Source organism: Pseudorasbora parva, chromosome 7, assembly GCF_024679245.1.
Source record: "Pseudorasbora parva isolate DD20220531a chromosome 7, ASM2467924v1, whole genome shotgun sequence".
Classification (NCBI taxonomy): Eukaryota; Metazoa; Chordata; class Actinopteri; order Cypriniformes; family Gobionidae; genus Pseudorasbora; species Pseudorasbora parva.
Window position 1 is genome coordinate 40,855,922 of NC_090178.1, and position 23,521 is coordinate 40,879,442.

At 36.9% G+C, this 23,521-nt stretch overlaps 1 protein-coding gene across 5 annotated transcripts in view; it reads left to right on the forward strand.

Moving 5' to 3' along the window:
- si:ch211-201o1.1 (NLR family CARD domain-containing protein 3) overlaps nucleotides 1–19,088 on the forward strand; it is a 68,296-nt gene extending 49,208 nt beyond the window's left edge. For all 5 annotated transcript variants that reach the window (XM_067449250.1, XM_067449247.1, XM_067449248.1 and 2 more), the window contains 3 exons: nucleotides 15,046–15,219; nucleotides 15,378–15,424; nucleotides 16,286–19,088. In XM_067449250.1, coding sequence (XP_067305351.1) covers nucleotides 15,046–15,219; nucleotides 15,378–15,424; nucleotides 16,286–16,818 — 754 coding nt within the window. In that variant the 3' untranslated portion in view covers nucleotides 16,819–19,088. The remainder of the gene's footprint in view (nucleotides 1–15,045; nucleotides 15,220–15,377; nucleotides 15,425–16,285) is intronic.
- Nucleotides 19,089–23,521: the final 4,433 nt, after the last annotated feature.

Genomic DNA, 23,521 nt, shown 5'->3' on the forward strand with positions numbered 1-23,521 from the left:
CACCGGCCGAGGTCCGGACAGTTATATACCTAAAAACATGAATCGATGTCTTTTTGCCAGACTAAAGAAATTAGTGTAGATTAAAATGTCTTTATTGAACAAAATATAATATGTTCTCATATAGATAAAGTATGTCTTTTCATTTTTTTAAAGCAAACATAGGTAATCCTTCAAAAAATGTATTTAATTTTGAGGTTATTCTGTTTGCTTTGGTACAAAATATCTAATTCAACCAGTAGCCATGTCTGACAAAAATATGATGGTGCAGATTTAGAGATGAAAAAATGCCTTCATCTCTAAATCTGCACTGAAAATACATTAATTTCAACATTACTAGCAACTAAAGTGCTTTTTCTGCTGAACTGAGATAAACAGTAACAATCAATGAACACAAACCCTCCTGGTTAAAAAACAAAACAGAAATCTCATAACATAATGTTATGTTCATTCACATGTATAGCCTACATTTAGTTAGGTAGAGACTATCTTCAGCACTGCTCTCTCTGTGCTTCAAATTGCACTGGTAAAAAATCATTTGCAATATCATCCAGAAACACAAACAAGCAAAAATAAGGTGCCACCAGTGTTGGAAAAATGAAAAAGTCCACAAAATATTTTATCTCTTTATTTCAACTGTTCCTTTAAATCCAGAAAAACGTAAATAACCTATCAAAAGGCTGAGCTGAGTTGAACTTAAAGATGGAATGGAAGCATAAACATTCCTTGTTCCAAAAAAATAAAATAATAATAATAATAATAAAAAAGTGAATATAGCTACATTGTCTGAACTTCAGTGCATGTGAGAAATTGGCTCATTTATTTTCTGCGCCCTTACCTCAGACTGCTGAGGATAAAGGGGTCTTTAAAATGTGTATGGCTGAATCAGAAATCGCCCCTATACCCTAAATAGGGCATTATTTGAGGGGACAGCCATTTGTAGTGGCGTCCGAAACCACAGTGGACATGTTTGAGTGTACTCACATGTTGCACCGCAATAACAGCCGATGTACAGCCGATGTACACACAACAGCTGTCCGACTTCACGCACTCGTTTTCATTCACTCCTTCAAGTGAACTGTAATAGTGGACTAACGTAGGGAATAGTGGATGAGGGTTAAGGGGCCAATTTCTGATTCAGCCTCTGTTTTGCGCGCCGCTTTCTTCAGTCTCTTCACTGCGCGTCTAAACATATAGTGAGCATAGTAACGTAGCCGCACACCGGACTGAAGCTCATGGGCGCGTCTCAGGATCTCACACTGGACGCTCACATACGCGCAAGCTCAGTTTTGAATCGACTTCTGACAGAAGAGCTGCACGATGTAGGCCTATTACATTTATATTATATTTCCCTCAAATCCTCCATGTACATACTGATTTCACCCAGTGCTACAAGAGATACACTCATCGTGAAGTTCTTCTGTCAGGAGTCGATTCAAAACTGAGCTCGCGCATAATGCGCGCGAGCGCATTACGCGCGACATAGGAAATGCGCGACATAGGCAACACAGGAAAAACGGTTCTACTGAGCTGCCTGATATAAATGTGATTATTTATTTATTTATTTTAAATCGCATTAGGCATTTAGTTATTTCAGTGTGTCAAAAGGCTTCGCGGTCCGGATGGATGCATCTCGCGGTCCGGATCCGGACCGGAGTCCGCCAGTTGGCGACCCCTGCTCTATAGCTTCCTGGTCGATGACGTCACCCGCCTATGACGTATCTCCTCGCTATTGGACTGATTTCACTAGTGCTTCATGACGCATCACGCAGAAGCGTTGCCGTAGCGTTTCAACGCAGTGTCTCGTTCCCTCTCAGGGAACCATGGTTACGTACGTAACCTGAGACGTTTTCCCAGTTGGTCTCCCATCCAGGTACTGACCAGGCTCAGCCCTGCTTAGCTTCAGTGGGAAACCAGTCTTGGGTTACAGGGTGATATGGCTGCTGGATATGACATCGCTGGGACCAATTATACAGGCACATGTTTTCTCATACCATGCGCTGATGATTTGTTGATTTATTTCAACCAGACAATTCCATGGTAGCTTTACATATCTCAGACTGTCAGGTGGATATCTTTGCATGAATGAAAGAATATTATCTGCAACTCAAACTAGTGGCGGCAGATTTTGATAAATTAATCAACAATAATCCCATCATGTTCAGCCATGAATCTTGATGTATTCTTTGATGACCAGCTGACCTTCAAAGACCACCCTGCAAAAACACCACAGTTATTTATGTTTGCACTGCACAACATCAGGAAGATCCGGCCTTTCTTAACTGAACATGCAACACTTCTTCTCGTCCAGACCCTTGTAATTGCTAGGACTGCTGCAATGTTTTTCTGTTTGGACTTGCAATTAAGCAATTAAACAATTAATCCTCTAGAAAGGATTCAAAATGCAGCAGCATGACTGGCTTTCAACATGTCACAGGGCCTGCAGTAAACCTTGGGATAAACAGAGATACTAACATTAGTGTAGATGCCACTCTTTTTATGATGTAACGAATACATCAGGTGTTATGGGAAGTGACCTAGTTAATGCAGCCTAACAATCAGTCATTTGATTTGAATAATGTAAGTTTAAAATGTTCTATGTATTCCACAGTAAAGAGATGCATTTTTAGTATAGATTTAAACTGACAAAGTGTGTCTGCTTCCCGAACAATGCTAGGAAGACTGTTCCAGAGTTTAGGTGCTAAATAGGAACACTTGTTAGCAGCCATAATATAAACAAACATGTAAATGTAAACATCCATTATTGATATAAAATAGCCAAAATCACAGGAAAAATCACACTAAATAGTTACCGTGTGTTTATTAGCTTCTTAGTTCACGAGTAGAAATGTAGAATTGGCTCGTTCTTCACAGAGACAGAATGAGGAAGTGTCCAAACAGGAAGAGCACATTATGCGGAGGGCAGCATTGAGCACATAAGATTATTGACAGCTCAGTGAGCAAATGAATGACTGATGACTCATATCTGATGCACATCATCAAGAGGAGAGACAGAGAGAGCACTGTGCATGTTCCAATTCTTTCAGATTGGATAATTCAGTGAGAAATGAATATAAACGGTATTCTGTATGACGAAATATTTTGCAAACATGTTATAATAAATCAATTTTTCTCCAAATATGAGCTTTTGAACTTAGAGCTAAACTGAAAGATCTTCTTTGCGAGCTGTGTGAACACAGCTGATTCGCTGCAGACGAGTGCGTGATATTTCATTCAAAATATCATTTATAACAAATCGATATTTATGCACTCCTGACATAAATTAAGAAATTAATGTCACTGCAACCCAGTTTTATCATAAACAGTGTTCAAATATCGAAGCTGGAGCCTTTATTCTGTCTAATGATACTGAGTTTGTCCAGATAAAGTAAGAGTGGGACGTTTAAATGAGCAGTGAATGTTGAACAATAGTAATTTGGCGTTGTCTGATCTTTGACAGGCATGGGGTTAAGCGAGCAGGGCAACCACCCAGTAGAGCATTACAATAATCTAGCCTTGAGTTCATGAACGCATGTACTAACTGTTCTGCATTTTGCATTGAAAGCATGCACCATCATTTAGATATATTTTTAAGATGGTAGAATGCAGTTTTACAGATGCTAGAAATGTGGCTTTAAAATGAAAGATCACACCCAGGTTCATCACTGACGACACGGGCTTGGCAGAGCAGTCATCAAGTGTTAGACAGTATTCTAGGTTACTGTCAGGCCCCAGTGGAGATGATAATGTACACAGAAGAAGATAAGGAAGGACGAGGAAGATGACTTTAGTAAACAACACTTTAATGGTACTTCACCACTGGTAACATTGACTTCAGTCAGGACAGGTACAGAGACGGGTGTGCTGACAATGACGGACCAAGACAGAGTGAACACAGAGGAACTAAATACACACACTGATGAGGAGGATAATGAGGGGGACAGGTGATACAGATAATGACTAATTAACATGACAGGGCTAAACTAAACTAGTGAAGGATGGCGGTGGCAACAGACAGATAGACATGTTAGAGTTACTACTTGTGGAGCTTTTTTGTCCAATAACTAAAAATTCAGTTTTATCTGAATTAAGTTGCAGGAAATTACTATTCATCCAATTTTTTATATCGGCATTTTCTATGCATTTGGTTAATCTTGTGACTTGGTAAATTTCGTCAGGGCGTGAAAAAATATAGAGCTGAGTATCGACAGCATAACAATGAAAACCAATGCCATGCTTCCTAATGATATCTCCCAGTGATAGCATATACAGGGTAAAAAGCAATGGTCCTTACACTGAGCCTTGCGGTACTTCATACTACTTTTCCATACGTACACTTCATTTACTGCTACAAACTGATAACGGTCAGATAAACAATTTAAACCATGCCAATGCAATTCCCCTAATGCCAACATAATTTTTGAGTCCGTTCAAAAGAATGTTGTGATCGATAGTATCGAATGCAGCACTAAGATTGAGTAACACTAATAGAGAGCTACAACCACGATTGGATGATAAGAATACATTATTTGTGATTGTGATGAGAGCAGTCTCAGTACTATGATACGGTCTATATCCTGACTGAAAATCCTTAAATATACTATTTCTTTCTAAAAAGGAAAATAATTGTGAAGACACTGCCTTTTCTAGTATTTTTGATAGAAATGGTAGATTTGAGATTGGCCTGTAATTGACTAACTCTTTAGGATCAAGTTGCATTTTTTGGTTTAATTATAGCCAACTTAAAGTTTTTGGTACATATCTTAATGTCAAGGATGAATAATGATATTAAGCAGATGATCTATGACCTCAGGAAGCATCTCTTTTAATAGTCTAGTGGGTATAGGGTCAAGCATACATGTTGTTGATTTTGATGATTTAACAAGTTTAGCCAATTCTTCTCCTATAGCAGTGAATGAGTGTATTTTTCCTCAGTGACACTACAATGCTCTGTCTGAACTGATACTGTAGTAGATAACTGCATGGTTATAATTTCGCTCCTAATATTATCAATCTTACAACTAAAGAAGTTCATAAAGTCATTGCTGCTGTGCTGTTTACAAACATCAGAAGTTGAAGCTTTATTTTTTGTTAATTTAGCCACTGTATCGAATAAATACCTAGGGTTGTATTTGTTTTCTTCTAAAAGAGTTGAGAAATAAGCAGATCTAGCAGTTTTTATGGCCTTTCTGTATGCAATCATGCTCTCTTTCCACAAATTGCGAAAAACCTACAGTTTTTTTTTTCTTCCAGCTGCGCTCCATTTTTCTGGATGCTGTTTTAAGGGCCCAAGTGTGCTCGTTCTACCACAGTGTTGGATTATTTTCTTCAATATTCTTTAAGCGCCTTGGAGAAACTATGTCTAAAATGCTGTAATGCTGAGGAGATGGAACTGATGAGGAACATTATGTACAAAGCAATCTTTAGTCGCAGCATTGATAGGACTGCCATATTTGAAGTGAGGGGACGGCTTTGCAGCCTTAGCTAAATTAAGTATACATGATACTAGGTAATGATCTGAGATGTCATCGCTCTGCTGCAGAATTTCAATGGTATCAACATTTACTACATGTGACATTTATTAGATCTAAAGTATGATTACAGCGATGAGTGGGTCCTGATACGTGTTGTCTAACTCCAATAGAGTTTAGAATGTCTCTAAATGCCAATGCGTCTTTTTCATTGTCTAAATGGATATTAAAATCACAAAAAATAGTACTTTATCTGCAGCCAGTACTAACTATTATAGAAAATCAGCAAATTGTTTGATAAAGTCTGTATTGTGCCCTGATGGCCTGTATACAGTATCCAACACAAATGTCAAACGGAATTTATCATTTACACTACATAACGTGACACAAAGCACCAAAACTTCAAAAGAATTACAGTATTTGAAACTAGACTTCTGAATAATACTGAAGATGTTATTATGAATTATATTTTAAAAGTAATGTGAACAGCCAAACAAAAAAAATTGGATCTGAGCAAAAAATCTTAATTGAGCATTAAAGGGTTACTTCAGCGATTAGCATATGGCTTTGTATCAGTAGAAACCCTGAAGTATAATCAAATGATTGTGCTTTCCCTCCTTATATCCCCCTGAGACAAGAGATTTATGCATTTTATTTCTGGAAAAATTCCTCCTATGATGCAAATTGACGATATTAGCATCATAGGAGGAATGTTTGAAATAAGTCTAAAGACTACAGCCAGCAGAGGGAGCCATTTCCGCATGTTTTGAACTCACGCATGGGGGATGGGTTACACTCATGGGTTACACTCAGCAGGCAGCTGCAGGCACTCATTTAAACGGAGCTATGGTGAGCAATGTAAGTGTTTTAACTTCTCAAATTGATTTCTATGAAAGTTAAGCTTGGAAAGGCATGAACTGAAAAGCGCCAGACTGAACTTGCGTTGTGAATGTATGCCGCGAGTGTAGTCGCGATTACCTCAGCTGTCATCACGAGCTCATTTCTCTCACTCCTGCAGTTAGTGCTCAGTGCTGTAAAACTCGCACGGTGACTCACTCATTATATTTAACAGACACGTTCAGGTTTTAATTGTAGTGTCTTCAACTCAGTCACAGTAATCCAGTAACTTAGGTGGCTTTGGGAATGGCCTAACAGGGCAGCGAAGCATTCTGTGAATTGTAGTCTTTCATCCCCATGAGACAAAAATACATTTTCTGTCTTTTCTCAGTCTAGAAGGCACCAAATTCGAAAATAATTTCACATTTCTACTACATTGATGACCCAGTTTAAATACAGATTCATCTTCCCAGCGCTGAAGTACCCCTTTAAGACTTGCAGTGTGAACCTCCTAAGTGGGTCCTCCTACACTGTTGGGGAGGTAGAGGATGAGGTTTCCCCTAAATATTTTTTGGGAGGGGGCACCGTGCATCAAGCTCCGATGGCCACGGAGCTTGGCCCCTCACAGTGTTCCCTGGGTCCTGTGTTGATTATCGCTAGTCCTGTGTTTCCTGCACCCTCTAGTCCTCTGGTTGCTCAACCTGAACCTGCTCACAAGATGGCGGCCACGCCAATGTGTCCGGACAAGGTGGTCGTCATGCCGGAGTCTCCAGCGGCTATGGAAACGCAGGTGCAGGAGGAGAAGGAGGAGGAGTCTGGGGATCCTGAGCCCAGAGAACATTCCAGAGGTTGCTGCCATCCTGAAAGCGCCGCCCAGGCTACTTGCTCTGCCCTCGCTGCCCAGGCCTCTGGCTCTGCCCTCGCCCTCCCAGGACTCTCAATCAATCAATCAATCAACTTTATTTATATAGCGCTTTTACAATCACGATTGTGTCAAAGCAGCTTCACAGTGTCAAACAGGATAATATTGCGACAAAATTAGATTTGGCTGTACAGTCGTACTGGAGAAAACAGTGATGTTATCAGCTTATTTTAATTTATCATATAGCGACAATGTTGGCAGATCAGTATTATAGTTTATAGAATTAAATAAGACCTAATTCATATATTTTATTTGTATAATAAGTTGAATAACTTTAATCATATTTTTAGTGTCCCCTCTGGCTCTGCCCTCGACGTCCAGGTGCCTCGCCCTGCCGTGGTCAGCTAATAAACAGCCTCCAGAGAGGACTCTGCTCCCGATCACAAGCTTAGAGGTGACTCTGTGGTCTCCTGAGCTTCCGCATATGGCGGAAAGCTTGGTTCCTGTTCCAGGGGCCAGTGATGGGAGCATCATGTCAAAACTATTTGAATAGATGCCTCCCTCACTGGTTGAGATGCGGTCATGGACGGCCACTTTGCGAGAGGTCCATGGGAGACCCGGCATTCCTCCTAGCACATCTACTACCTGGAAATGCTGGTGGTCTTCAAGGCTCTAAGGAGCTTTTTTTCCGGACCTCCGCGGCCACCATGTCCTGATACGCTCAGACAAAATAGCGTTTGTCGCATATCTAAATTATCAGGGGGTCTACGGTCGCGCCCTCTATGAAGACTGGCACATAAGATCCTTCTGTGGTCCCAGGAGAAACTCTCGTCTCTCAGAGAAATGTATGTCCCCTAGGAACAAAATCAGGGAGGAGATGTCCTGTCAGCAGGGACTAAGGCCCGGGGAGTGGTGTCTCCACCCAGAGGTGGTGAAAGCCATGTGCGAGAGATTCGGCCCAGTGGAAGTGGATCTGCCCACTGTGGTTCTCTTATACAAATCCAGCTTCACTTAGGCTGGACGCCATGATGCAGACATGGCTGAGGCTGCGTCTGTATGCATTTCCCCCAATCACTCTGCTGTCGGGAGTCTTGGAGCTGGTCTGTCGGGAAGGGGTCAGTCTACTTCTAGTGGCACCCCACTGGCCGACCCGAGTATGGTTCTCATACAATGTAGCACTGCTAGTCGACCTCCCATGGCAGGTCCCTCTCAGTAGGGATCTGCTGTTGCAGGCAGGAGGTACGATGTTCTAAGCCCGGCAAGAGCTATAGAGCCTCAGGGTCTGGCCCCTGAGGGGGCTCGGTACCTGGAGAATGGCCTTGGTCAGCAGGTGTGGTCGAGACCCTACTAAGCTCCAGGGCTACTTCAACCAGGAGACTGTACAGCCTGAAGTGGAATGTGTTTTCTACTTTGTGTAGAGAACTCTTGGATAGATTTCATTCATGCTTCAGACACGCTACGCTAAGGGCGTTCCTAGAGTGTCGTCACTCGACGACGCAGTTTCTTGTTCCCTTCTCAGGGAACAAGGGTTATAGTCATAACCCAAATCGTTTATTTAAATAGCACATTTCATACACAATGGCAATTCAAAGAGATTTATAAATTAATTAAAGTAGTGATAACATATGCATAAGAAATAAGAATACTATGTGTGTGATTTAAAATAAAAACAAGGACAATTGTAAAAAGAAATTAAAATAAATACATTAAATTAACCTGTTAAGCTGATTTCTAAATTTTGAAAAAATCCTAAGAAATGTATACTCAGACTAAAACAAATACAGTTTGTGAATCCTTTGCACTAAAAGCATAATTATGGTCTCATTTGAAAGCAGACACCTGGCAGTTTACTGTAAAGTCAAAATGATAATATTTTTTATAATAAAAAAAAGCTATAATAAGCTTCAAAGTTTTGTAAAGTTATTAGAAATTGATTTGTATGAAATATCTTTATGAAAATAAAATTGAAGTGGGCCTTGGAGAAATCTAGAAATGCACTACAGCTAAAGCCACACGTCTGACCATGTTATATTTCAGATCTGAAGATGATCAGTCTAAAACTCTGAATTTTATTAAACGTTTTACAAGATCGTTTCATGTGATTTTATTTTGAGATATCTCTGAAATATCAACTGATGTTTATTGCCACATCTTCTCAGCTTTCATTCTCTATTTTGCCTCTATTGTTTAGAGGTGCAAACTGCCCCATTCAGTTTGTCTCCCCAACACACATTCACACTTCTGCGGACTGGTTATGGCTCTAATTATTATTCTTTTGTCTGCATTATAATTACTAACGATTCTCTATTCAAACTGTTCTATTCAAACCTCATTTCTAAATCAAACCTCTCACTTTACCCTCACTGAGACTCTATTGAATGCATTTCGTCCAAATAAGCATTTCAGTAGTTTTACATTTAGAAAATGTTCATAAAAATAAAGTATTTACTCAGTGGCAGGTGCATCTAGGGCAAGCTAGCATGTTAGCTTAGCACACCAGCAAAACAACAATTTATACGATTAAAATCATGTTTTATTCAAAACTTGCTTCATATCACTTTATAATTTATAAGTCGAGTGTTTTATATAACAATATGTGATCTCATGTAGCTTCGGGTCAAAAAATCTGACAGAAAATATACAATGCTAAAAGCTATGTGGAATTATAGCATTGCATTATAAATATCATCTATTATGAAACCACCCAACATGGCATAAAGAACACAGACCAACCATATATTGCCGCGATTGTGTGTTTATTGTCTTAAAACGTGTCTATCTGCATAAAATAGCCATCTGACGATCGCTAGAAAGTTGTTTTGGTCATGTCAGATACTTCCTGAATGTCACATGGTGTGTCTGTTCTTCATGTGTTCCATAAGGGGTGAATTTTCAGTAGTACAGCTTTCCAGCGCCCTCCGGCTGCCAGAATGAATTGAAAACACAGCATATCACTGTCTACTGCTCTCATAATCACACATCCGCGGATTTTGGATAAAGATTGAATAAATAATACTTCTCTGTATAGAAATTTGACTCAAACATGTGAGAATCTATCAATATTTCTCCACATCTGCACACATTTGAAGTAAAAGCCCTGAGGGAAGTTGTTTTGTCGAGTGTCTTCATGACGACCAGAGAAGAGTTTTTTATGAATGGGAGCAAATGACGCGCATATTACAATCAAAAGGTAGCGACGCCCAAGGTCATATTCATAACTCCTGGCACATATTAACACATTACGGTCATTATAAGACTTTGAGAATAAAACAGAGGTAACAAAATTAAACTTTAGTCTTAGATCTTTTTAATGATGTATAGTTTGTCAAGGTAATTACTTACATCTGATAGTAATTTTGAGCTAATTTAAGCAAAGAGAGTTTCAGCACGTCCTCGTCCTCGTGACGCTTATCAGGTTAAATAAAATGGTGAGAAAGTGATCGAAATTTCTAAGTTCACAAGCTAAATTCACATAATTGTTTCTCTGGAAAACAATGCAGTGCATATTTCAACAGCTAGCAGTCAATATTACATACTGCACCTTTAACCACGTAATCCACACCGGATCGTGCGGTTGATGCAAGTGGGCGTGTCTCTACTTATAATTACTTTTGTTTTATACGAACTGTTCAATCAACTATCACAAACTATGCATCACTTGAAAGCTAAGACAGTCAAGATTCATGTTCTGAACTCATTTTTGCAATAAATACACCAGAGAGGAAAGGGTTAAATGAAATTATGAAGCACTAGCTATTTTCACATTAGCATAATAAACGTGGTACTCATCTTTCATCTCCTGATCAGATCAGATAGACGAATCCACGAAACAACAGCATACATGTCCGTGTAAGAGTCCACTCTTCAAAATGCATCCTACTTTTTAAGGCAAAACAAGGAAAAAATAAGGGAAAAAAAATAAAAATCCTCCATTGTTGCGTTAGAGTAAGCAATCATGTCTATTTTCAATGAAATGGCGATTATAATTATTATTTTGACAATCTCCTGTACTGTGGACTGTTTCGGTCATATTTCCCAGGTCTCTCTCCTTCAATCACAGTCTCTCTGATGGCACATGATATAAACGGAGCGTGCTACTGCAGGGTTGCCAACTTTTAAGTTTAGGTTGGAGTGAGATTTTTTGAGGGCCGGGGGGGGGGGGGGGGGGGGGGTAATGCTTTTGATCTTGATTCAGTATCAGTTTATATCTAGTATATATACTGTACATAATAATATGTTTGTTTTGGCACTAGTTTAAACATTTCTTGGGTCAAATTATATGTGCCATTCCTTAATATTCACTTGTGACTGCTTATATAAGTATCATTATTCATTAAAAAGATTAGGATGCAAGTTATTTAAGTTTTGAAATTTCACATTTAAAGAAATCTAGTGTTTGATCATCATATCTAAATATTTATTAGAATGCAAAGACTGCAATATATTTTTGAGCAACTAGATTAGATACATGGATATTTATTAAAGAGCCATAAGGCACCTAATGGCATTACAAATAAACATTAATATTTTTTAGCCACAAAATGACTCTAATTTGCCTCTTTGAATTGGAATTCTCTATTTTAATATTAATTACTACACTAATTGTAATATACATTTTAGAAGAAATACAAATATTGAAGAAAAATATTTTAAGTGGTGATTTATTGACAATAATTGTTGCACAAATAGTATTTAGTACCAAAAGATCTCCTCAAAATATTCAATAAATATAATTTAATGAGTATGAGTGTGACCTATTAGTAAGGAATACCTGAGGGCTAAATACAAGAATAACATTAATGTTAACAATGTTGAATCTCTATCACTCTCCATAATAAAACGATCCTGTAAATATGGCTGACTTAATAATCAATACACACTAACACTATGCTGTACTGTTTACCAAAACTTGCAGCAAACATCTATATGGTGAAACTGTTGAGTATCCGCTTAAGCCATTTAAATTCATTGGCACGGCGCTAGAAGTATTGAGCGCTCATGGGCCACGTGACCAGCGCGCACCGCAGGGAGACGAGAGCATGCAACTCCGCTCAACGCCTCTGGCTTTAACATTATGCCACATTAGCGCCAAAACGCTATTTATTGTTTGAATTTCATTAAAACACATTTAAAAAAAATAAAGCTTATAGCTTTGTTTAATATCAAAAGGAGGTTTGGCAATTTGGCGTGAGATTGAGTTGGGCGGAGTGAGAGCGTGAGACAGAGCCTTAAAGCGTGAGAATCACGCCAGATGCGTGAGAGTTGGCAACCCTGGCTACTGGCTGCTAAAACTGTCAGTCAATGTGTCCATGCTTTTAATTGGATAAGCCAGTCAATGCCTAGCCAATGCCTAGCCAATGCATAGTCATAGATTGATGGATGTAGTAACGAATCAAAAGACTCGTATTCATTGATGAATACAGCTCATTCTTACCTTTTCCATAGTATCCAATACTATCCATCGCTGCCTGCCAGTGTAAGCACACACACTTAACGCACACGCGCAGACTAAATGACAGAGTTTAGTTTTTATCCACTAAATTTATTTATTGGTAACGCTTTAGATTACGGCCCGGAAAGTACTGCATAATTAAAGTGAATTTACAGCATAACTTTTGATAATTATAGCTATAATTATAATTATAACTATAAAGTAAGTATGTGTATGTATATGGGAACAATATGTAATATTGGGGGAATAAAGGGATAACTATCAGGAAAATGAACAAGTAAGTATGAATGTGCAGGCTGTAAATTAAAGTGGCTCTTGTACCCCTCTTGTTTCATGTAGTTACGGGGTAAGTATGGATGTGCGGGCTTTAATTTAAAGTATCTCTTGTTCCCCTCTTGTTTCATGTAGTTACAGGGTAAGTACAATAAAAACACAAATACAATCTGATATCAAAAATGAAAAATAAAAAATAAAACTTAAAATAAAAAATAAAACTAAAAAATAAAATGTCCTCACCATTTCCTCGTCTTTTACCCTCATGCCATCCGAGATATATACGACTTTGTTTCCTCAGATGAACACAGAAAAATAAATAATCTCTGCTAATTAAAACTCATTTGGGTCAAGGCATCAAACAGCACATACATCAATAACTACATTAATCCATACGATCCCAATGGATGAATCAATGTCTTCTGAAGTTAAACGATAAGTGTTTGTAAGAAAAATAACAATAAATCGCATCCGACCAGCAGTTATCTGCGTGTGCATGCGAGGGTTGATTTCATGCTTGACGTAACTTGAACGTGATGTGCGCGTGCCGAAAAACTATGGTCATGTGGATGTCTGATGCTGTCTGTTTTTTTTTGTTTGTTTTTATGCTCACAACAGTATACAAACAATAACATAATATATGGTAATAGCAATTAGAAACAAACAAGAATAAAATACAAGTGACGCCAGTTCTCGCATGTGTTTCAGATGAAAAGTGCATGAGAACGTCAGGAAAAGGAAAAGGAAAAGAAAGAGGAAGGGGCAAAACATGTCTCTTTCTGTCAGGACGTTATCATTTGAAATGAAAAGTTTATTTAAAAAAACAAAAACAAATATGTGTATAAATCTGTTTTGAATTAAGTTGTTTTTCAAAAAAATATTTATGAGTGATATCAGATTGTGTATGTGATTTTATTGTACTTACCCTATAACTACATGAAACGAGGGAAACAAGAGCCACTTTAATTTACAGCCCGCAGATTCATTCTTACCCTATAACTACACAGATAATTACCCCTTTATTAAAAAATACTTACAGTATAATTACCCCTTAATTAAAAAATACTAACAATATAAATAATTTGTTATTTTTCCTGACAGCACCCCTTTAATCCCCGAATATTACATATTGTTCCCTTATACCTACACATGCTTACTTTATAGTTACGATATAATTACCGAAAGTTATGCTGTAAATTCACTTTAATTATGTGTAATCTAAAGAGTTACCCAAATGTTCTAATATAATTGGCCTTTTTTTGAAAGGACGCCTAGTCTTTTTCTGACATAAAAGCTTACAGAAACTACATTTTTGTGAGAATCGTCCACAAATTTTTATCAAAACATGATCAGACATTCAGTTTTATAATTATGGTATTTTCAGGGCCTTAAAATTAAAATCTCATATTTTTTCCATAAGGGAATAATAACAATTTAAAAAAAAATGTGAGTCACTTACATGCATATTTCCCTTTCTTTTAATCTTTCCCTATACTACTTTGAGTTATTATGACTTTTGGGTAACATAACATTTATGGATACAGACCATAGGGTTTAAGAGCTGCAGACATTTTTATTTGGGTATGTCATTTTTTTTTTTTTAATTCTCAAAAAAAGGGGTGAGGATTAAGAGGTTAAGTGAATGTAAAAAGCTGAGAAATAAAATTTTAAGTACATACCTGCTGCTGTCTACATCACAAAAGTTACTCAAACAAAACACAGCTTTAACAAAGACTATTCTATATTTAATTTATACAGTGAACACTATAGTGTTTATTTTATTATGCTTATAAATAGTGTATTCTTATTTTTTATTTTTACTGATTGTTCACTTTTCTTTTATAATGTTTGAATTTTTTTTAGTTAGGGTACTAGTTTTTGCTGTGATATCGAAGTACTTAAAGTTTGCTTTAAGTAATATATTTTTCTTGAAATAAACCACTCAAAACACCCTAGCATTATGGCAGTGAACGGACAGCCACATGCCACTCATCAAAGTGTCTTCATGAAATGTATAGAATATAGTTATTGCTTATGTCTGTCTGTCTGCGACTTTCTGTGATCTACAATTTCCGTGGTTTAATATGAGTAAGTGTTTTTAACATTTGAATCAGTTGCTCTTGAAACAATATTCTTTTTAATATTACCTGCAGACTATCAGGGTGTATGATCACAGAGAAGGGCTTCAATTCACTGGCCTCAGCCCTTACCTCAAATGCCGGTCATCTGAGAGAACTGGATCTGAGCTACAATCACCCTGGGGAAATGGGGATGAAACTGCTCACTGCAAAAAAAGAGGATCCAAACTGTAAACTGGAGAAACTAAAGTATGTGCTTATATTATTATTATTTGTTACATTACATGTAGGAATCATACTTGCCTTCATTGATAAGATTCTACAATACTAAAATCCTTTGCTTTTAAAATGCTGCTCTTTTATAACGTGTTCATATTTTAAATATCAGTGTTTTTATATTCCCACAGTGTTGATAAAGGAGGAGCGTGTCGAATTAAATCCGGTCTGAGAAAATGTAGGTATATTATGCAAAAGCACAATATTGTAACACTGACTTTTGATGTTCCCCTATAGACATTCTGTTGACTACATTGAACATGTCAACTAACTCTCATTAGAATATTCAAGGGGTACTTCTGCACTGGTAAGATGAATCTATATTTAAAGTAGGTCATTAATGTAGTAGAAATGTAAAATTATTTTTGAATTTGGTGCTTTCTAGACTGAGAAAAGACAGAAAATGTATGTTTGTCTCATGGGGATGAAAGACAACATGTCCCAGAATGCCTCACTGCCCTACGAGGCCACTCCCAAAGCCACCCCTACTGGATCACTGGATTACTGGATCACTTTACCACCATGTTTATTTTCATAAAATCAGTTCAGTTAGAGAACTGACACTACAATTAAAAACTGATTGTGTCTGTTCAATAGAATGTGATTTAGCCACTGAGCGAGTGTCATGGCACAAAGGATCAACATACTCCAGGGTTTCTACTGATACAAAGCCATGTGTTAATCAGTGAAGAAACCCTTTAATAACATATCAGTAGACTGCCGAATATCTGCTAATACTTTATTGTGATGGTCCCTCAACATACATTCTACTGACTGATAAGTAACGTTGCAAGTGCATGTCAAGTTATTTTACTAACCCTACCACTAACAGTTTACTAATACAAAACTAATATTTTAATGAGAGTTGATTGACAATGTTAATGAGTTGATATGATTAATGATAATGTTAATGACATATGTAAGGCTACACAAATGCTTAATAATAATGCTATTTTATTTTATTTTTTTATTATTTGATATGGTATTAAAGTCACTACTAGCCATTAACCAATGACAGCATATGCCCTGTTTTCTGCAGATGCATGTCAGCTCACAGTGGATATAAACACAGTACATCCACGTCTGAAACTCTCCGAAGGAAACGAGAACATATCAGAAACTACAGAGGAGCAAACATATCCTGATCATCCTGATAGATTCAAACTGTATCCCCAGGCCATGTGCACAGAGGCACTGACTGGTCGCTGTTACTTTGAGTTGGAGTGTAATGGTGGTGTTGGTGTGGGTGTGACCTATAAGACCGCAGATAGAAAAGAGAGTATAATGGGAGTTAATAATCCTTTTCCAAGTCTCCTCTGTCAGAATGGCAAATCAAAACTCTGGCAGAATAATGAGATTACTTGTGCATTCCCAGTGTTTGCTCAATCCAAAAGAGTTGGAGTTTATATAGATTTGAAGTCTGACATGGAACGTGGAAGCCTGTCATATTACAGCATTCGTAATAACACACAAAGTCACCTGTACACCTACCACTCTAAATTCAAAGGCCCCTTATATACAGGGTTTACTCTTCTGCCTGACTCCTCAGTGACTCTGTGTAAGCTGACATAGACCTTGAGATTAGTGTTGCTTTCGTCAATGAAAATATTGACTAAATATCGTCGTCAAAAAAACGTTATCATGTGAAGAAAACGAGACGAGATGAAATGTAAATGCTTTAGTGTGGCTCAGTTATCTTCATGTCACGATGACTATAATCAAAGGTATATAATGCACTATTGTTGATGAATAAAAACGACACTAAATGTGGTATACAAAATAAAAAAAAATGCTAAAATATCACTTCATTTTCATTGACCAAAACAAGACGAAATTATTATTTAGAACTAGAAGATTCAGCTGCATGTAAACGACAACAAACAAAGTTAAGTCTGACGCAGAGAAAGGGACCAATGGCCGGCCTATTTTAAACTTTAAACTTATTAAACTCTTTTAAACTTTAAACTTATTAAACTATTTTAAACCTTTTCAAACTTTCTGATCAACTCTCTTCCAAGCCAACTTAAAGTTTGTCATCAAACTTTTTTGTCTAGTTTGTTTTATTCTACTATTTTTTGACAAACACCATGGACGTGTGGTAATTTAATTGTCGTCCGAAACCACATCTCAAGAATATTTTTAAAGAATATATCACTTCAAAATGTACTGTTAATATCCTTTTTGACCCCTGCAGAGGGATGCATTTTAAAGATCTAGACTTTTATTACTGAAATGCAGGAAAGTATTTACAAGAGCAATATTGAGTGGTCTAATAATATTTCAATAAAAAGAAGAAAAGCATGTAAACATGTAAGGAAGAGGCTGAGGCCGGGTTTGAATCCATGTGCAGAAGTTTAATAGGAAAACAAGCCACGGGAATATCCAAAAGGCAGTAGTCGAGAGGCAGACAGAATGGTCAAACACAATAAACAATCCAACCAGGCAAACAAGTCCAAAGGGTCCAAAGTCCAGAAACAGTGATCAAGATAAATAGGCAATTGGTCAAACGCAAGACAATGAAAACGCTCAGTAAGGCAGTAAGACTGGCAATACTTCGCAAGGTCTGTTTGGCCATGCTATGCTTAAAATGGCTGCCAAACAGGAAGTGACTGTAGAGTGAGCAGAGACAGTGGCACACAGTCAGAATTCAGGTGAGGGCTCCCTCTGCTGGTGTGGCATTACAAAACATTTGAAATAGGCCATCATTATGACAGCAATATTGTAAAATAACCATGCAGCATTATGTTTACCTCATGTAAATAAGAGTACTGACTTATTTCCTCTTATTTCCATGTGGAATACAATGAAAACTAAAATTAAAACAGGCCGTCAAAAACAACACTACTTGAGATTGAGCAGATATTTCAAAAGAAAGTTAGACGTTTTGTATAATAAGTGCTTTATAAATTAAATCACAATAACTCAAAACACACTAGAAGATAAATAATGAACCAGTCTGTTATGTGATATTATGTCTTGTTATTATGTCTTGCTATTTAATTTAACCTAAAACATGACTTACAGTTGCTTGTTTAAATTGAAATTTTTAAAACGTACCTATTACTTAATGTGATATAAGGATGATGACATTATTTAAACATTGGGTCACTATTGTCCAGTTTCACAGACAGGGCTTAGCCTAAGACACAGTTAGGCCTTAGTTCAATTAGGGCATTTAAGTAGCTTTTATAAATGTACACTTGAAAAACACATTACTTGTGTGCATCTTGAGACAAAATAATGGCACTGACATTTTAAGATATGTCCATACAAGTTGCTTTTAGTTAAAACAGCTCAAGCATGCATTTTAGGTCTAGCTTAAGCCTTGTCTGTGAAACCGGGTGCAAATATTGCATGTCTTCAGGGTTTAGTTTTCATGTTATGTCAAGTGTACAGTTGTAGTTTCATTTTTTGAATAATATTTCTATGTGCTTTATTCCTCTATGTTGTGTTTGTTTCCTTTTGCTGTTTAGCAGAGAACTGATCATTTAAAGGGGTGATGAATTGATATAATAATGCTACATATGAATGCTATGCAAGCTATGAATCATTAGTTAAGCATTAGTAAATAGTCAATTCATCATTTATAAATAATTAAGAAAGCATTAGAAATCATGTTATAAATACAGCTGTAAAACACAGTCACTGCATAAGCTTCCTTCGGATCCTAATATTAGGAATGTGTGGTTGAACTTTATTTTTAATGAAGTTCCAGCTCACGTGGTGTAAGGGAAGATTCAAATATAATTAAAGCTGCGAGCAGCGATGACGGGCCCAAGCCGGGGGCACCGCCACCCCGGTGGCATCAGCTTAACTGTGCACAGCAGGCAATAGGCATTTAATATGGGAAAAAATAAATAAAGGGACTATGTCAAAGTCATTTGAATTCACCTCATTAACTGCAGCAACTGGTGCTGCTATGACCAGGAACCACAACACTCACATCTCTGAGATCAATTACATTTTATTCATTAATTTTATGTCAGATGATGTCAAATGTCAATTTCAAATGAGTACAGAATACTGTCCAAATGCTGAAGTTGTATTATCCTTACACTTCTCTTAAAAATAAATTAAGCCAAATCACAGAGACTGCAACAATGATTTTAATATCAGTGTCAGGTAAGAGTAATATGCGTGCATAAAATTTATAGAAGTTTATTATAAACAGCCACTTTTATAAGATCATGTGAAATTATATTTTTTTTTATCCATTTGAATTTTATCAATAAATAATTAGTTTAAAGAGGTGTCATACGTGATCTTTGCAAACACAGCACATGACCTTCTTTAAAGCCCATGTTATAGAAAACAATTAAAAGTATTAGGATATCACTTTCAATTATGTGCAAATGTATTTTTTGCAGCTCAAAATATTGTAAGTTCAGAAGACCAGTGTTATATATATGTATAATACATTTTTTAAAACTTATTTTTCACAATAAAGTGATAGATATTGCTGATAGCTTTTGATATGAAAGGGTTAAATTATGAAAAACAAGAAACAAGGCGACATACACAGAGTGAGAGAGACCCCCTCCACACACACACACACACAGAGTGATCCTGAGAGAGGGAGAGTGAGGGGGGGGGGGGGTAAGGACAGACACAAAATCTAAACAGTGAGAGATCATTGTTTTTATTTCACTGTCTGAAAACACTGTTTTGCAATAACAACAATAGTTTTATCTTCAAAACAGTGTTCCCTAGGACATATCCAACCTGGTTACTAAATAAGGCTACACTCCCACCTTCTGGTTATTCTATATGCCGGTAGCTCATTGGTTCTCATTTTTGTCCTTAAACAAAAGGCATTAATCTTCTCATTTTTTTAAGTTACACACACTACTTTTTTTTTCCTTTTCTTTTTAAAGACAATTAAATGTGTTTTTTCTTTTGTTAGTAATGTTTTTTTAAATATTTATATATTTTTATTAATAATTATTTGTATTAACACAATTATTTAACTAATAATATAAAACAATATTGTCAATGCCCTACAAATAAACTGGTTTTATACATGAATTTTTTTATTCAAACCCAGAATAATATGTTTAATCCTTTAATGCAGGCCAAAGCACAGTATTGAGAGGTAATCTTTTTAGACAGAAGAGTGGCTCTCTCTCTCACACACACACACACACACACACACACACACACACACACACACACACACACACTGTAGAAATCAGTGACACGTGTCCAAGCGGCAACCTCCCGCGATCTCTCTTGAAGCCAATACGGAAGTGATTTGAACTGCAATTCCTTAACTGGCCACTAGGGGCAGGCGCCAGAAGGGAGCAAAATCTCATTGAGCCCCATGTTAAAATTCCCAACTTTACAGCAGAAAAAAACATGTTTACAGCCTGGTACAAATTTTGTTTTTGGTCTATATCGCTAATATTGCCCTTCATGACAACTGTGAGGGGGGTGAATTTTTTTATAACTTTTTCATTTACATTATATTAAGCCTTAAAGTTCTGCATAATTAAGGGCGTGGCCACTTTGAGTGACAAGCAGGTGGCAAGTGGATTCCCGCTGCTGCTGCTGTCATTACTAATAATTAGCCGTCAGATTTCTGTTAGCCATCAGGTTCCTTCAGCTAATTCCATCGACTGTAACTTAGTAGAAAAAATATATTTCGGCCATTGAACTTGTCATATCTGCTGCATTCGTGCTTTATTCGGGAGTATCTTATTTTCTCACAATCATTATATAAAATGGCATGCAGTGGGGTTAATTGTACTAACAGACCGTCTAAAAAGCCTGAGCTTCATTTTTTCCGGTGAGTGAAAGTCTACTATAATTAAATGTATTATTAATTTGATTTCAAATAATTTATTTTTAATTAAAAATATTTATTTAATTGTATTATTTTATTTAAAACGATATGGACGTTATACTCCAGAATCGGCCAGCCAGACTGCTGTAGACTGAAACCATAAACTGTGGGTCAGTATCACTATAAAGTGCCTTGGTGTCCTCATCAGAATCGCTCAGTCATCATGAACATAATAGAAAATAATGAAATTCTGAGGTTTTATTATAAATGGCCAAATATTAACACTGCAATGAACTGATGCACTCAGTGACATCCCCTCCCCCATCTTTCTCAGACTGCAAAAAAATGGTCTCTCTACAGATTGGTATTTTATAATAATTGTATAATCACTATACAATGAAAATGTATTTATTCTAAATTGAATTTGTCCGTGCCAGTGTGGACATGCTTTATGGTTTGCTCGTATATTGTCAGCTTGCAGTTAATTTATAAAAAAGTGCTGGAGCTTGACCAATATGCATTTCTAACACTAAGATCTTAATATAACGCATATGAAGTGAAATGGAAAATCTCCATTTTTATTTTGGAAATTGTTAAGTCTCAAAGGAACTTTATGGTGATTTTGATCATACAACTTTCTGAAATGTTGTCATATGTTATGTCTGCATTTTATAAATAGCGTAACATTTACCTACACAGACTATATTGGAAGTATATGTTTTAATTTTTGACATGTCCTCAAGAATATGTGTTGAAAGAGGCCTGTAATTACTCAACAATAGACAGTACAACACAACAGAATGAGAACTGTGAGGTCCACAAACATTTTTAAGCTAAAATACATTTATTGGGACCTTTTGGACACTGAAGTAATTTAAAATGCTGAGTTTGTATGTAAAATTTTCTGTGAGGGAGATAACTATATATTTGTCTGTTTAAAGTTTTCCTCTAGGTGCTCCAGACCATCTCAGGCTGGATCAGTGGATGCTCAACATGAAACGGCAGAATTGGACGCCTAACAAGGAATCTCGTCTATGCAGTGAACACTTCGAGAAGCATCACTTCACCACTGACTCCAGGGTACATAGACCTTGTTCCATACCTTACAAAGAGTCAAGATACTTATTTGTTGAAATTGATGATGTATTTACCATCATACATTAATTTGTATTACAGGTCACTGTTCAATCAATCAGCTTTATTTATATAGCACTTTTACAATGGCAATTGTTTCAAAGCAGCTTCACAGTGTTAAACAGGAAAATATTTCAAAAAAAAAAAAATAGCAACAATGTTGGCAGATTAGTATTATAGTTTATAGAATTAAATAAGACCTAATTAATAAATTGTTTTTGTACATTTAGTTGAATAACTTAGGTCTAGGGCTGAAACAATTCCTCAAGTTACTCGAATTGAAAAAATCCTCGAGGCAAAATCATCTGCCTCGACGCTTCGTTTATTCCATTTTACAACACGGATGTTGCAGAAAGACATTTTTTTGTATAAGTACTCGAAGTATGTGTGGATTGCGGTTATATCCGCGGGTCAGGTGGGCAAACATCCCAAAAAATTGCAGGTGGATAAGAGTTAAATCATTAATGTGTTGATTTTAATAAAGAACGTTTTTTTTAAAGCAACCTGCTATAGCTAAAATTTCACTGTTGCAAAAAACCCTTCTCTCTGAAATATTGTCATATTTTCTTATGTTTCTTATAATTCTTATTAGGGAAGGACATGTCTGAAGGACACTGCCGTGCCTACCGTTTTCTCTTTCTCCAAGGGCAAAGAACAACAGCCAAAAAGAAGACGGTTGGTAAGTTTTAATGAGGTGGTAAGTGGCACTTATAATTCTGCTGTAAATAGTAATAAGGAGGTTGCATATGTAGATGATCAGAGTAGTGCCAACAGCCCTGCTGTTAAACAGAGCAATGTCATGATGACTGAAGACACATCTGAACAGGCCTTCGTTGCTCAGGATGTTGTGCATGATGGCATTGCTCTGACAGCGAATATGTGTGAGGAAATTGTTTTGGGTTGCAGAAAACAAGCACACACATCATTAGATCACTCTTACACTATGTCAGAACAGCTGCCTAGCCGCTGCCTGCCTAGTTGTTGTGATCACTCATACTGTATTTTAGAGTCTCCAAAAACAATTAAAAGGAAGGCTAATGAGGTAAAGGAAAAGCTATGTGTAGCTCGCAAACGACTGAGGTTGAAAGCACAACAGACAAGGAGACTAAAGGCAAGAGTTTCTTCCTTGAAAGATATAGTAAAAGTGCTTCAGAAGAAACTTATAATTTCAACTGAATGTGCCTCTCTTCTTGAAAGTCTGGATGATGTTCCTAGGGAGATCTTTCAGAGAATCCAAAAGAAGAAAAAGTCAGTGTTTTGCGAAAACTTGAAGCAATTCGCAACTACATTGCACTTCTACTCTCCAAAGGCCTATGACTATGTGAGAGAGAAGTTTCTCTCTGCTTTGCCTCATCCTCA